At 39.6% G+C, this 14417-nt stretch overlaps 1 protein-coding gene and 1 pseudogene across 1 annotated transcript; one reads left to right on the top strand and one right to left on the bottom strand.

The window, feature by feature from the left end:
• Positions 1–9109: 9109 nt before the first annotated feature.
• Positions 9110–10996, top strand: LOC106341178 (annotated as a pseudogene).
• Positions 10997–11161: 165 nt separating this feature from the next.
• LOC106340701 (E3 ubiquitin-protein ligase At1g63170-like) lies at positions 11162–12888 on the bottom strand. The gene is made up of 5 exons (XM_013779549.1): positions 12246–12888; positions 12042–12161; positions 11826–11958; positions 11578–11751; positions 11162–11489 (listed from the first exon to the last, which is right to left on the bottom strand). The coding sequence occupies exons 1-5, from the start codon at positions 12728–12730 to the stop codon at positions 11448–11450; spliced, it is 954 nt and encodes a 317-aa protein (XP_013635003.1). The 5' UTR covers positions 12731–12888; the 3' UTR covers positions 11162–11447.
• Positions 12889–14417: the final 1529 nt, after the last annotated feature.

Genomic DNA, 14417 nt, shown 5'->3' with positions numbered 1-14417 from the left:
TGTTAATGGCATTTTCGTAGATAAACTGCAGGTGTGGGGTTAAAATCTCAAAAAAAAAAGGAGTCAAAAGAAAATGTTAGTTTTCTGTTTGACTCCAAGTTTTGAGTCACTTTTGCAAAAAGCCCTTATTTCTCTCATTTTATTCAAAATATTTTTATTAATGATTCTTATTGCTCAAAATTAGATAATATACAAAATCATTGGCTACTCACTTAAAATACATTTCAAGTTCTTGTTTCTTGCATTAACAAAACTTGCATGTAAAATTTCAAAACAACAACTAAATTAGTGTCTTTCTATTTTTAAATTTTTATCTCCAAACCTATTAATAGTTTAATCTTTTAAAAATTAAAAAAAAAACAGTTAAGTTTAAATATATTTTAAATACAGAAAAGTTTCACCACTGCTTATTTACTATGTTAAAACCATTCAATCTAGCTTAACTATATAACTAGATAGATCTATTGTGTGCCTTAACTCCATGTGAAATCGATCCCTAAGTACTGCAATTGAACCTCTTATTTGAAAGAGTACAAATCACTTATAGGATAATTTGAGTGATATCACGGCTCGGCCTGGTACTTCTTGAACAGGTTCTCCACCTCAATCGACTTGCCCTTGTCAACACCCTTAGAAGCCGACTGTGTTCAGGTACTCTTTCCCCTGGCCATAGACATGTTCTTCCTCGGCTTGGATGGCAAAATAGGTCGAGAAAGGTCTCGTACTGCTGGTTCTCCACCTTTCGGGCGATGCGATCTTGCAATCCTTCCATGAACTGAGTCATCAGCTTCTCTTGGGTCTCACACGTCTTGAATTTGTTCCTGAGGGACTCAAACTACTCATAGTACTCCTCCACAGACTGGTTTCTCTGAGACAATTTACGAAAACAATTTTGTAAGTCCCTTTGATAATAAGCCGGAACATACCTTGTGCGAAGCTTTGATCGCATTTCATCCCAAGTCTCAATTCTATAGACTCGGCCGGCCTCAGACACCTCTCTATCAAACCAGGCGAGAGCATTGTCAGTCAGTTGGGCCGCGGCTAAGGCTATCTTCTTGGCTTCATAATAGTTGTAGTACTCGAAGATGTACTACATGCGCCTCTCCCACTCAACATAGGTGTCCGGGTTGACCTTACCATGAAACTTCCTTATCACGAAACCTCCTCCTGGTCGGACTCCCATCGCCTTGGATCCAATGTTCTCGTCGGCCTCCTTGTCCGGCTTGGGCAGGTCGCGGCTCCTCTCGGTCGGGCAGTTCAGAATCAGAACTGTCCTCGTCTGAGTCAGCTGCGGATCCGCCAGGTAGGGATGATTTCTCCCTCTAGGACGCAGACCATTGGGACGGTTCCCTTGTTCCAATCGAGCCAGTTGCTCGGTCATGGCACTCACAGCGGCCGTGAGTTGGGCTGGGCCGGCTAGGAGCTGAGCATTGATGTCCGCTTGGTTTGGAACACCAGATTGGTTTAAGTCTCCCATGTCTCTCCTGTATACAAGAAAGAAAAGAGATCAAGTGCAAAAGGAAACAGAAAGAAAGAAGTAAAGAAACAAAGTTGGTTCAATACTTAAACAAAAAGAGACAATCAATCAAGGTTAAATGCAAATTGATATATATATATTTTTTGAAATAAAAATTGAAATTCGAAATGATTTTAAAAGGGAAAGTTGAAATCTATTTCTTTTTTTAAGTTTGAAATTGAAATTCGGATCAATCAAAGAAAAGTAAAAAAGAAGTACGAAACTAAATGCAGTTTGGATTTGAAAATAGATTGGAAGATTTTTTTAAAAAATGGAAAATGGAATTCGAATTTAATTTAAAAAGGAAAGTTGAAATCTTTTTTTTTTTTAAGTTTGAAATTAAAATCAATCAATCAAAGAGAACAAAAGAGTAAAGTTAAAAGTTAAATGCAATTCAAATTCAAAGAGATTGAGATATATATTCTTTAATATAATTAATGGATGATTGACAATTTAAAATGAATGCAGCTAATCAGAATAAAACAGACTTAGCCATCTCGTAGAGATGACTCTCGTACATCCGACACAAGGATAATAGCAGTATAAAAGAAATCCAAAATTTTTGGTCAGCACTTCCAGGAGGCTTAAAAATTGTCCTTGGAGAGATGCTCAGTTCCAACCATACAAGTAGTATAAGCCGAGAACCTATCGCGGACTTTAAATCGGTATGGAATCAGGATGAAACTGTAACGGGATACGTAAGTCGAATTAGTCATCGCACCTTCTAAAACCAGGAGTAAACCTAGGTCTTGCCCTAAACCCAGCGCACTGGTCTCTAACATCTCTAGGCATAGTATCAAACACCCTGATACAAGATCCCAAAATTTGTCTCTTTGCCAATATTCGAGCGTCTTCAAAAATCCCGCAAGTTTACACACTGCGGAAAACTCTCGAAACAGATCACGGATATAGCAGTTCACACAGAGTTAGATTACGAGATGACAACTCGTAGTCTTCCTTATACACCCATATAAAATGCCATCAGCAGCAACACGCCTGATAACCTCTACATAAAAACTAGACCGTAAAGGTCTCGCTGGAAAACTAGTCATAAGAACCTTAACTCCAAGACGAACTACGAAAGGCTTGATCCCTTCAACAAGGGTACGTAGGCAGCCGTCATAAGGCGCAGCCCCAATCTTATCGCGTTCTACTTTTAGAAGAGCGAGAAGACCACTTACCACGGACCTTTTCAACCATTAATTCAGCCTAACTCACCTAACTTGCCTAACTTGCCAAGCCACTCGCTAGAACCTCACGCTAGAAGCTCATGGTTCTAACGAGCTGGGGGGCTAACTGTTGGGGTCAAAATCAGTCACGACAGAGTCAATGTCTGAAAGACCGTAAAAATCGGCATGAACGTTTTTACGAAAAGTAATCTCCGTAAAGAAATCTTTACGAAGAGCCTTGCAGTAAAATCTTATTCAAATCTCGTGTTGGGGTCGAAAACGGTTACGACAAAGTTAATGTCCAAACCTCCGCAAAAACAAGTGTGAGTTTCTTTCTGCGACAATTATGCTTCGTATAGAATGTCACGACAAAGGATCTCGAGATAAAATTTTGTTCGAGTCTAGGTTGGATCAAGCACAAGCTGTCCCAAGGTAACGGAAACGTATCTAAACCAGCCACTGATAAGCTCGAGTGTGACGACCAGAACACGGACAAGCCAAGCTCGGTCACTACGCAGTGAAAGAACATGCGCACTGCCCGGTCGCTACGTAGCGACCGAGCTCGAGCCAAGCTCGGTCGCTACATAGTGACCGAGCTTTCCCGAAACGTCGAATACGACACGAATCCATGCATTTTCGTCTACTCTTTGATGCTATCTCCCGAAGACCGTAGCAAACCCATTTCATGTTTCTCGACAATTGAAATCATCAATCAAACTTTACGATAAAAACCGGGGAAAGCTCGTTTTTTATCGAAAGAAGCCGTAATAAACGCTACGAGCCAAAAGACGGCCAAAAGGGACCTAAGACATGAATCGAAGCCCACTTTACGATTTCTTAACCAATAGCCCGTAAACCGTAGGATGGTTAACGCTTGTTCGCAAGGAAAGATAAATGTCAAGTTTTCGCGGATAAATACGAAATTTTGGAAGATAATTACGAAGATCGGGAAAAATGGAATATCTCCATTTTTAGGCTATGACAGCTTAAGGGCAGAAGGGGAAAAGCGTAAACCGACCTAGGAGCGAGTATATAAGGAGTCCTAGGCGAGAGGCATGAAGAGAACTTTTTTGCAGAGAAAACTTAGCACTTAGAGCAATTAAGCAACTTTTCGTTTTTGTTATTTCGAGCTGCGACTCAATTAGGTTTAGCCGTCTTAGGGTTGTTAGAACTAGGAATCTCGCCGACAGCTCTCGAGCCCAGGCTTATATCTTGTTGTAAATGCTCATACGCAAATTCGGAATAAGACTTCTCTTTGCTCTCTTTTTTCGATTTCTTATACTTTATCGTTGTTATATCGTGTTCTGATTGCTTGGCTTGTGGTATTAGCAGATATCCGGGACCTCTGCTAAACTAGGGTTCTTCTACTTTCCTAATTTAAACGGAAATCGACAGTGCGAATTTCGGTTCCCACAACCGTATACATCTGCAACTGAAGTTTTACACCTTCAAGATGGCTGAGTCTAAAAGCATAGATCAGAACGTGGATGATTTTTTGAAGATCGTTGCAGAGCTAGGAATTTTGCAGGTGGAAGTGTCAGATGAAGTTCAAGCGATATTGTTGCTTACCTCATTGCCTACAAACTTTGATCAACTGAAGCATACTCTGAAGTGTGGAAGAGAATCAATGTCTCTTGAGGAGGTCGTATCAGCAGCAAGATCTAGGGAACGTGAGGTTACTGAGTTAAAGTCTGAACGTGACTCTGGTTCTGCATTGTACACTAATGAAAGAGGAAGATCAAGTTCTAGAAGTTATAAAGACTCTAAGAACGGGAAGGGACGAGGAAGATCTAACTCCAAGTCTCGGGTGACTTGCTGGTTTTGCAAGAAAGAAGGACATATCAAGAAGGATTGTTATGTTAGAAAGAGAAGTGAGAGTGATGTTCAGGGAGAAGCATGGGTTATAACTGAGAAGTTAGTATTCATAGAACCGCTTAACGTGGATCATCAGGTTGCAAAGAGTCAATGGGTTATTGATTCAGGTTGTACGTTCCATATGACTTCTCATAAGAAATGGTTGTTTGACTTTTGTGAGAAGGACCCTATGATGATTCTACTTGGAGATGATCACACTATAGAATCTAAAGGCTATGGTACAGTCAGAGTTAACACGAATGGTGGTACTATCAAAGTACTCAAGAATGTCAGATATGTTCCAAATCTCAGAAGAAATCTGATTTCTACTGAAACACTTGATAAGCTGGGGTATTCTCATCAAGGTGGAGATGGCACATTGAGTTTCTTCAAGAATGAGAAATTGGCATTGCGTGGAATTTGAAGAATGGGTTTTACTTACTTGATGGTGAAACTGAGATGAGTGAAAGCTGCAATGCTGAAGCTCAGTTAAGTAAGACGGCTCACATGAACTTAAACAGTTTGAAGACTCTAGTCGGTAAAGGTCTTATTGCAAAGAAAGAGATCACAGACTTGAGCTTCTGTGAACATTGTGTACTTGGGAAGTCCAAGAAACTGAGCTTCAACGTGGGAAAGCATAACACTGAAGATGTTCTAGGTTATGTTCATGCAGACCTATGGGGATCTCCGAATGTTACATCATCTCTCTCAGGAAAACAATACTTCTTGTCCATTATTGATGATAAGTCCAGGAAAGTTTGGCTTATGTTTCTAAAGTCTAAAGCCGAAACCTTTGATATGTTCTGTGAATGGAAATAACTTGTGGATAAGCAAGTTAACGAGAAGGTTAAAGTGTTGAGAACAGACGATGGATTAGAATTTTGTAATCGGAAGTTCGATGAATATTGCAGGAAGCAGGGGATTGAGCGACATTGAACTTGTACCTATACTCCTCAGCAAAATGGAGTTGCTGAGAGAATGAACAGAACGGTTATGGAGAAGGTGCAATGTATGTTAAGTGAGTCTGGTTTGGGTGAAGAGTTTTAGGCTGAAGCTGCTGCAACGGCTGCTTACATTGTGAATCGTTCTCCATGTACAGCTATTGATCATAATGTGCCTGAAGAGGTCTGGTTGGGAAGAAGACCTGGCTATCAACACATGAAGCGGTTTGGTTCTTTGGCCTTTGTTTATCAGGATCAAGGGAAGTTAAAGCCTCGAGCTTTAAAAGGTGTATTTCTTGATTATCCCCAAGGAACAAAAGGATACAAGATCTGGCTTCTTGATACTGAGAAATGTGTTATCAGTCGCAATGTGGTATTTCAAGAACAAAAGGTGTTCAAACAAGTTAGTGGTCAAGTTCAAAAATCTCAGGAAGCTGAACTTGATGAACAGAGTGTTATTCAACACAGTCTACCTGAGATAGTTCATAACAAATCTGAGGAAGAAGATAGTGCTGAAAAAGGTGGAGCTTCTACTTTTGGTACAACTCATGAAGAGGATGTGTCTGTCTCAGAGGTTGAGGATACAGCAGCCGAAGATGTGGTTGATTTTGCAAACTATCAGTTGGCTAAAGATTGTAAAAGGAGAGAGCCAGTTCCACCGGCTTGGCTGGCAGACTATTCTAACATTGTGTGTGCTTTAATAGCTGCATAAGAGATTGAGGAAGAAGAACCTGGATGCTATCATGATGCATTGAAGGATAAAGATTGGGTTCTGTGGAATGGTTCCATGGCTGATGAATATGAATCTCTTAAGAATAATAAAATGTGGGACATTGTTGATAGACCAAAGGATAAAACAGTGATATATTGTAGATGGTTGTATAAGAAGAAACCTGGAATCCCAGGGGTAGAAGATCCGCGTCATAAATCAAGGCTTGTGGCGAGAGGGTTCACTCAACGAGAAGGAATTGATTATGAAGAAGTGTTTGCACCGGTTGTGAAACACATATCAATTCGAGTGCTAATGTCAGTGGTTGTGAATCATGATTTGGAGTTGGAACAAATGGATGTAAACACAACTTTTTTACATGGGAATCTTGAGCTAGAATTATACATGGAATAGCCTGAAGGGTTTGCAGTAAAATCTGGTAAAGATCAAGTCTGTTTACTGAAGGAGTCACTGTATGGACTGAAGCAAGCTCCGAGACAATGAAACAAAAGGTTCAACTCGTTTATGGTGTCTCAGGGATTTATCAGAAGTGATTCAGATATGTGTGTGTATATATCAAGGAGGTTGGTCCAGAAGATTATGTGTATCTCTTGTTGTATGTTGATGATATGCTCTTGGCTGCAAAACAGAAGTCTGAGATTCAGAAGTTGAAGGATGTGTTGAGCAGTGAGTTTGAGATGAAAGACATGGGGCCTGCAAGTAGGATTCTTGGGATTGATATTAAACGAGACCGAGAGAAAGGTACATTGAAGTTGTGTCAATCTGGATATATTCAGAAGGTCCTTAAAAGGTTTCGAATGTCTGAGGCAAAGGCAATTGCTACGCCTATGGGATCTCACTTCAAGCTTGCTTCAGTAAAGCATGTTGATGAGCGCATAAATACAGAGAAGATTCTGTATTCCAGTGCAGTTGGTAGTGTTATGTACGCAATGGTTGGGACTCGACCAGATGTGGCTTATGCTCTTGGACTGGTGAGTCGATTCATGAGCAAACCTGGAAGTGTTCATTGGGAAGCTCTGAAGTGGCTGCTGAGGTATTTGAGAGGCTCGGCTGATCTAAATCTGATTTACACTAAAAGTGATGCTAATCTCAGAGTTCAAGGCTATATCGACTCTGATTTTGCTGGTGATTTGGATAGGCAAAGGTCTACAAGTGGTTATGTTTTCACAGTTGGTGGGAATACAGTGAGTTGGAGGTCAAGTATTCAACCAGTGGTGGCCCTGTCTACAACAGAAGATGAATATATTGCCTTATCAGAAGCTATCAAGGAGGCAATATGGATTAAAGGATTACTATATGAAATGGGTTTTGAGCAGCAGAAGGTTTCAGTCTGGTGTGACTCGCAATCGGTTGTTAGTTTGTCAAAGAACAAAGTGTTTCATGAACGTACCAAGCAAATGACTGTGAAGTACAGTTTTGTGAGGGATATTGTGGATGAAGGTGAGATAGAGGTGTTGAAGATGAGCTTTCACCAAAAGTATTCCATCCAAATTTTTATATACAGATATTACTAGATGAGCTTTCACCAAAAGTATTTCATCCAACACGAACATATATTTGATATATATTTTTATATATAGATAATACTAGATGATCTTTCACCAAAAGTATTTCATCCAAATTTTTGGTTATTTATTAGAAGAATATCAAATTTTGTTTTTTGTTCCAAATTTCAATAAAGTATTTGTTTTGATTGTTACACTTTGTTGTCAATGAATCTTTACAAATTGAACAGTGACTAGACAAAAAACAATAAATTATGACACAGCTGTTGAAAATTATATCTTTTTTTTTTTTAACTTTGGCTTAATGAAAATTACTACATCTGTTTCTAAATAGATGATGTTTTAGAGAGTTTTTGATATTTTAAAATAGATGATGTTTTTCATATATCAATGCATTTTTTATCTTTATTAAAAACCGTGTAATCAATGATATTTTGTAGTCTGTTAGATTGGTGGAATAACTTTAAATTTATATTTTAATGATATTTTTTAGATAAAAAATAAGTTTTTTAATAGTTGCGCACAATTCTAAAACTTCATTTATTTTAAAAGATAGGGAGTATAAATTTGTAACCAGAACCAGCAAGTGCATTGCAAAGACAACCCCATAATCACCCAATTAATTAATTTGTGGAATCACCTTAGCCTATTGGTTAAGGTTTAAAGGCTTCTACACCCAGGTCTGGGGTTCAAATCCCAGACTATGAAATTTCTTGCAGATTGTAGGATGCGAAGCTTTCGGAGGTTCCAGAGTATTGTAAGCAGAGCCGTTCGTTGTGGTCGCTTGTGGTGAGAGCCTGTCCATCGAGGATGTCGTACATGCAGAACCGTCTGTGGTTTCAAGTGTTTCGGGGAGAGCTTCATCGTGGAATCATTATTCGTGGAGCTATTCATCATTATCGCATATGTTGCAGGTAGTTGATCATCATATCTAATAGATTTAGAGATTATATGATGATGTAATGTGTTACCCAGCGTTAAAAAAAAAATTAATTTGCTATAAACTATATAAATCCTTATCTAAAAATAAAAACATAAAACAAAATCGAACTAAATTAACCACTTGCCCCTCCAATCCTCGTGGATTTGGTCTTCACTCGTTATCCAAAAATAGGTTAAGGAATATCTTTTTGTTGTTGTTCAAACAAAATCTTTCGTTTTTTTTGGTCAAGAAATAGGTGTAAAGTGTATCATTTGCCTCATCACTTATATATAACAAACCTTCAGGAGTTTAACCCCAACATCAAAAAGAGATTTCTCCATCTCAACCTCTTCCTTAATTTCGTTAACGGCAACGTTCTTATCTACTCACAAGAAAGCAATAAAAGACGCTTACTTTCTCTCTTGATTTGCTCAAAAGTATCGCTTTTGCCAGTGGGTTTTGATTTAGAACAATGGGTTCGTCTGTGGAGCAGTGCATTTTGGTGACTGGTGGTGCTGGGTTCATTGGGACGCACACGGTTGTGCAGCTTTTGAATCAGGGCTTCAAGGTTTCTATCATCGACAATCTTGATAACTCTGTCCTTGAAGCTGTTCATAGGGTTCGTGAGCTTGTTGGTCCTGATCTCTCTACCAAGCTTGAATTCAATATGGTCAGTAGCCATCTTTTGGCTGTTTCAGAAACTGAGATTGTTGATATTTCTAAAATATCTGAACTTTTGCATTTTTCCTCTGCCTTGATCTCCAAGAAAAGTTGAAGATTTTGCTCTGTTATCCACATATTATTAGTTTATTAATTTATAGGTGTGTTAATTCATTGCAGGGTGATTTGAGAAACAAAGTGGATATTGAGAAACTCTTTTCCAATCAGAGGTAATGATATTGTAAAGACTCACATTTATGAAATGATATTTCTCCTTATGTCTGATATTATGATTCTTCTTCTGTGCGGTAAAACAGATTTGATGCTGTGATTCACTTTGCTGGTCTTAAAGCTGTGGGTGAAAGTGTTGCAAACCCTCGTCGTTACTTTGATAACAATTTAGTTGGAACAATCAATCTCTATGAGACTATGGCCAAGTACAACTGCAAAATGGTTACACACAATCCTTATTCCTTAGTAAATGGTTAGAATGATTCACATTGGTGGGCTTACTAACTTTTTGTGATGGTGGCATTTATATACAGATGGTGTTTTCGTCGTCTGAAACAGTTCATGGCCAACCAGAAGTAGTCCCATGTGTGGAAGACTTTGAGTTAGAGGCTATGAATCCTTATGGTCGCACTAAGGTACTAAGATCACGTCAAAGTTGTCATTTTGAAAATATTTTGATCTCTAATCTGTTTTTTTTAGGAGTCCATGATCTTTAAAGTCATGTTATTTCTATTTCTATCCAGCTGTATCTTGAAGAGATAGCTAGAGACATTCATGCGGCAGAACCAGAGTGGAGGATAATTCTTCTGAGGTATTTCAATCCTGTTGGAGCACACGAGAGCGGAAGGATTGGAGAAGATCCAAAGGGAATACCAAACAATCTCATGCCTTACATCCAGCAAGTCGCGGTTGGAAGATTACCTGAACTCAATGTGTTTGGACATGACTATCCTACAAAGGATGGTAGCGCGGTACAACATCCATAATTATTGTCTCTTTGGGTTGGATCTCTGATTATAGAGTGATAAACTAACATACACTACTTGCAGGTCAGAGACTATATCCATGTAATGGATTTAGCTGATGGACATGTGGCTGCGTTGAACAAGTAGTTTACTGATCCAAAGATTGGTAAGACATTTTAACTGTTTGAAGGGTTTTGGTTTTGATAGATTAGGATTTGAGAATGTTTAATTGTTTGGCGTTTCATCTAATGTTAGGTTGTGCTGCTTATAATCTTGGGACTGGTCAAGGAACTTCTGTCTTGGAAATGGTTTCTGCTTTTGAACAAGCTTCTGGAAAGGTGAAACTTTCAGTCCTTTCCTATTCTCCTGAATATTTGCTGTAAAAGAAATGGTATAAACAAAGATTTGTTATGCAGAAAATCCCAATGAAGCTATGTCCAAGAAGAGCAGGAGATGCAACAGCTGTGTATGCATCAACTGAGAGAGCTGAGAAAGAACTCGGATGGAAGTAAGTCACAGGTTTTTATCATTTCCGCATATACATCATATAAACTTGCTTGTGAATGAAGAAAAAATATATGTTCACTCTATGCTTATGGGAAGGGATCTGATTCTCTGTGTTTTTTTTTTGTTTGTTTGTTTGTTAGGGCACATATATTTTGTGCAGAGATCAGTGGAACTGGGCAAACAACAATCCATGGGGTTTCCAGGACAAGCCTTGACCTTCTTCATTCTCTTTTTAACTTTTTGTTCCACCACATTAACATAAGGAAAAATAATAAGAATTGTACTGAAGGAGCCCTCTTCCAGTTAATAAGAATTTGCGCTAAACTGTAATGATTTCAAGTTATCAACTTAATCATGAAAAATGATGTCTTGTTGCGCAAGTAAGAACCAAAATATGTTAATAAAATTCAACAACATTAACTAAACTGTGTACAACTGTTGAACCTTTTTTTCTTTCTTGGGTACCTCGCTGCTAATGATACATGTAAACTGTGTACAATTTGCAAGTTTGTTTCTTCTTCTTCTTCTGTTTTAGACTTCCTCGCCATCTTCATAGTTGCTATTCTTGAGGATGTTGTATTTGCAGAGAGGACAAGTAGCGTTTATGTAAAGCCATTTGTCCACGCAACTGCAATGGAAATGGTGGCCACAACGCAGTTCTCTTAGCTATGTCTCATCTTCATACGCTGAAAGACAAATGCAGCATTCCTGTAGATTCACAACAGCAAAATCCATTAACACAACGTGCTATGCAGGTTACTAACAGAAAGAATAAGTGATCTCTTGTGTTACTAACTGTGTCCTCACGAGAAAGAGTATGTTCGAGGGGTGAATCTGTACCACATTCAGTCATAACTCCTCCTGAATCTCCTTGTGCTTGTTCTTCATCAAAATTATGTTTCTCAGACTCACCAACCTTTCGGAATTTGAACTTAGTTAGTTGGTCAATGTCTTCTTTCGTAGCCCCTTCCTGCATTTTTAATTTTAAAAGAAAAATCAACTTTCTTGGAGTTACAAACGGCGAAACAGTTTATGAGAAGTTACCTGTTCTGCCACTGCGTACAGAACTGCAATGATGCAAGGCAAGCAGCAGCAAACAGCGATGCCGACCACACAAGCCAGTGCAATGCAGAAAATCACAAAGAACACATCGATACCGAGAAACACTATACACAACCTACAACAAAGCAACCAATATAAACAACTGAAACACAATCCTACAGTCTAAGAGATGTAAGAGAAGGAAACAAACAAACAAACCAGTAAAGCTGAGGGGATCCTTGAGCTATCTGTTGGCCACCAGAAGATACCCAGTAGAATCCAATGATCCACCATATAAATGAGAAAATTGTATTTGCAGACTCTAAATGCTTAGCAAACCTGCGCTATAAAAAGTTACAGAAACACACTACTTTAGCCAAAAGTTCACATCCAAAACACAAGTGATATGCATAAAGAACATACCTTTTGCTTCCACTCTCTAAGTATTGATCCTCCATAGAAGAAGAAGGAGAGCTTGGGATCCTATTACTTCTCCATCTACGATACTCAACACAAACACAGACCATATGCATCACACATTGCAACCCATACCCAATAATCCAAACCCTAAGCGGCGTATTGGGCTTCTCATCGCTGCTAAGCACGATAACAGATGCAGCAACGGCGACGAAAGCAAGGTTCCAAATGAAATCAAGAACCACCACGGGCTTCGAGTAAGCCCAATCGCTTTGCCTCTCCTCGAGCTGCTCCGCCGCTGATTCACGAACCAGCATCGACGCCTCTCTCATCATCGTCATCCTCCTCCCGCTACTTGCATGTCTTAGTAGCCTCGCCGCTTCTCTCAGCCCTTGTCTCCTCACCGACCTCCTTCCACCAAGGGCATGTTCACCTCCTCCTCCGGTTAAAAGCAAAGGCGTCGCAACGTTCTCCGTTGTCTCTGTTGGCATTTTTTTTTCTTTCCAGTTTTCAGCAAATTGATCTCAATTACGCCACTAAAAAGGAGTAATTTCGATCCCAGAGACAAAACCGGAGTAGCTACGGCTTCGATTCGAACACAGAGGAAGAGAAGAGAGAAAGAAGATGGGACGGACAAGAGTCATCTCGTCTGGTGCCCCCAAATGTAAAAAGGCAATCTCACAAAGACACCCATATAAACAGAAATAAACAGAAAGATAAATATTTTTTTTTTAAATCGAAAACGGCAGAAATGACAAAAAACTCTGGAATAAATGAAGTATTTACAAGTTGTACCCGGGTATAACCCATCCGCAGTGACCCGACCCGGATGTATGGTCAATTCAATTGAACCAAATCGTTTAACCGTTTAACCAATCCCTGGAAACCAAACCAATCCCTCAAAACCAAACCCATCCTTCGAAACCAAACCAAATATGTCGATTTTATTAAACCCTTTACAATTTCCCTGAATCCTCCAATTAATTCATTCGACTTCATTTCTCCCCCTCTTTTCACTCCACTTTAAACGAGAAGAAACCCTAGTTTTGAAAATCAATCGGTGAGTTCAGAGGAGCCAACAACGATTGCGATATGGTGATCAAAACGAAAGGAGGGGGTAAGAGGAAGGATAATCCAACGAAAGAAGAGGTTCGGAAAGTGAAGTTTGTAAAGACGGTCTCCGATAATATTGAGAAGACGACGACGGAGAATGTTGAATCGACGGGAACGGCAAAGACGACGGAGATTATTGACTCGAGGGAGAAGACGACGGATGTCTCGACGGAGGTGACGACGGATGTCTCGACGGAGAAGACGACGGATGTCTCGGCGGAGAAGACGAGTGAGGACGCGAGGGAGAGTACGGCAGAGATAACGGAGCCGAGTGATGTGGCTTTAGAAACTGCTCCGGCGACAGTGAACAAAGGTCCTGCTGGCCCATCTCCTCCAGCTCCTCCAACAACTCCGGCGATTGGGACTGAATCTGAAGAAGAAGAGAATGAGGAAACCTCTTCTTCTGGAGATGAAGAGAATCAGAAAGCCGGTTCTAGAGAGGAAGAGAATGATCATGACGACCGTTCCGATGGTTCTAGCCAGGAGAATGAAGATGCTGAAGAAGAACAAGAAGAAGCAGATGAGAAGGAAGAGACTGAAGGTTCTAAAGAAGGAAATGGAGATGGAGAAGGAAATGGTGACGGAGAAGGAAATGAAGACGAAGAAGGGAGAAGGAAATAAAGACGGAGAAGGAAAGGATAATGAGAATGAAGGTTTTGAAGAAGAAAATGACCGAGAAGAGTTAGCAAATGGAGATGACAATGAGAATCCACCTGAACCCGGGAATCCACCTGAACCAGAGGTAACAAATGTAACAAATTTTCAATTGAGTGTGTTAATGCTAGTAATACTAGGGGAAGTATAGGAATAATATGTTAGTTTTGGTAGAGGTAAACTGAAATTGTGTAAACGGATATAACTTGGATATAAGTTGGATATAACTAACTTGGATATAACTTTAGTATGACTTGGATATAACTTTGGTATAACGTGGTGAATACTTTGGTATAACTTGCAGGGTTTGAATGGAAATGTGGCAACCGAGGCAATCAAACCAACCAGCATGTTCTTCAAGCCCACCGAGTACAGAAAAAAAATAAAGCTAGGGACAAGGTGTATGATAGC

This window comes from Brassica oleracea, chromosome C4 (genome assembly GCF_000695525.1).
Source record: "Brassica oleracea var. oleracea cultivar TO1000 chromosome C4, BOL, whole genome shotgun sequence".
NCBI lineage: Eukaryota > Viridiplantae > Streptophyta > Magnoliopsida > Brassicales > Brassicaceae > Brassica > Brassica oleracea.
Note: the sequence above shows the minus strand (reverse complement) of the source record. Positions and strands in the feature narration are given on the sequence as shown.

Bases quoted from the DNA above. Each gene is read 5' to 3' on its own strand.
- LOC106340701 (XM_013779549.1), bottom strand. From the start codon at position 12,730: ATGCCAACAGAGACAACGGAGAACGTTGCGACGCCTTTGCTTTTAACC. The intron at 12,162-12,245 runs GTATGTTCTTTA...TTTATAGCGCAG, and splicing joins TTAGAGAGTGGAAGCAAAAG to GTTTGCTAAGCATTTAGAGT. The intron at 11,752-11,825 runs GTAACTTCTCAT...TTAAAAATGCAG, and splicing joins TGTACGCAGTGGCAGAACAG to GAAGGGGCTACGAAAGAAGA.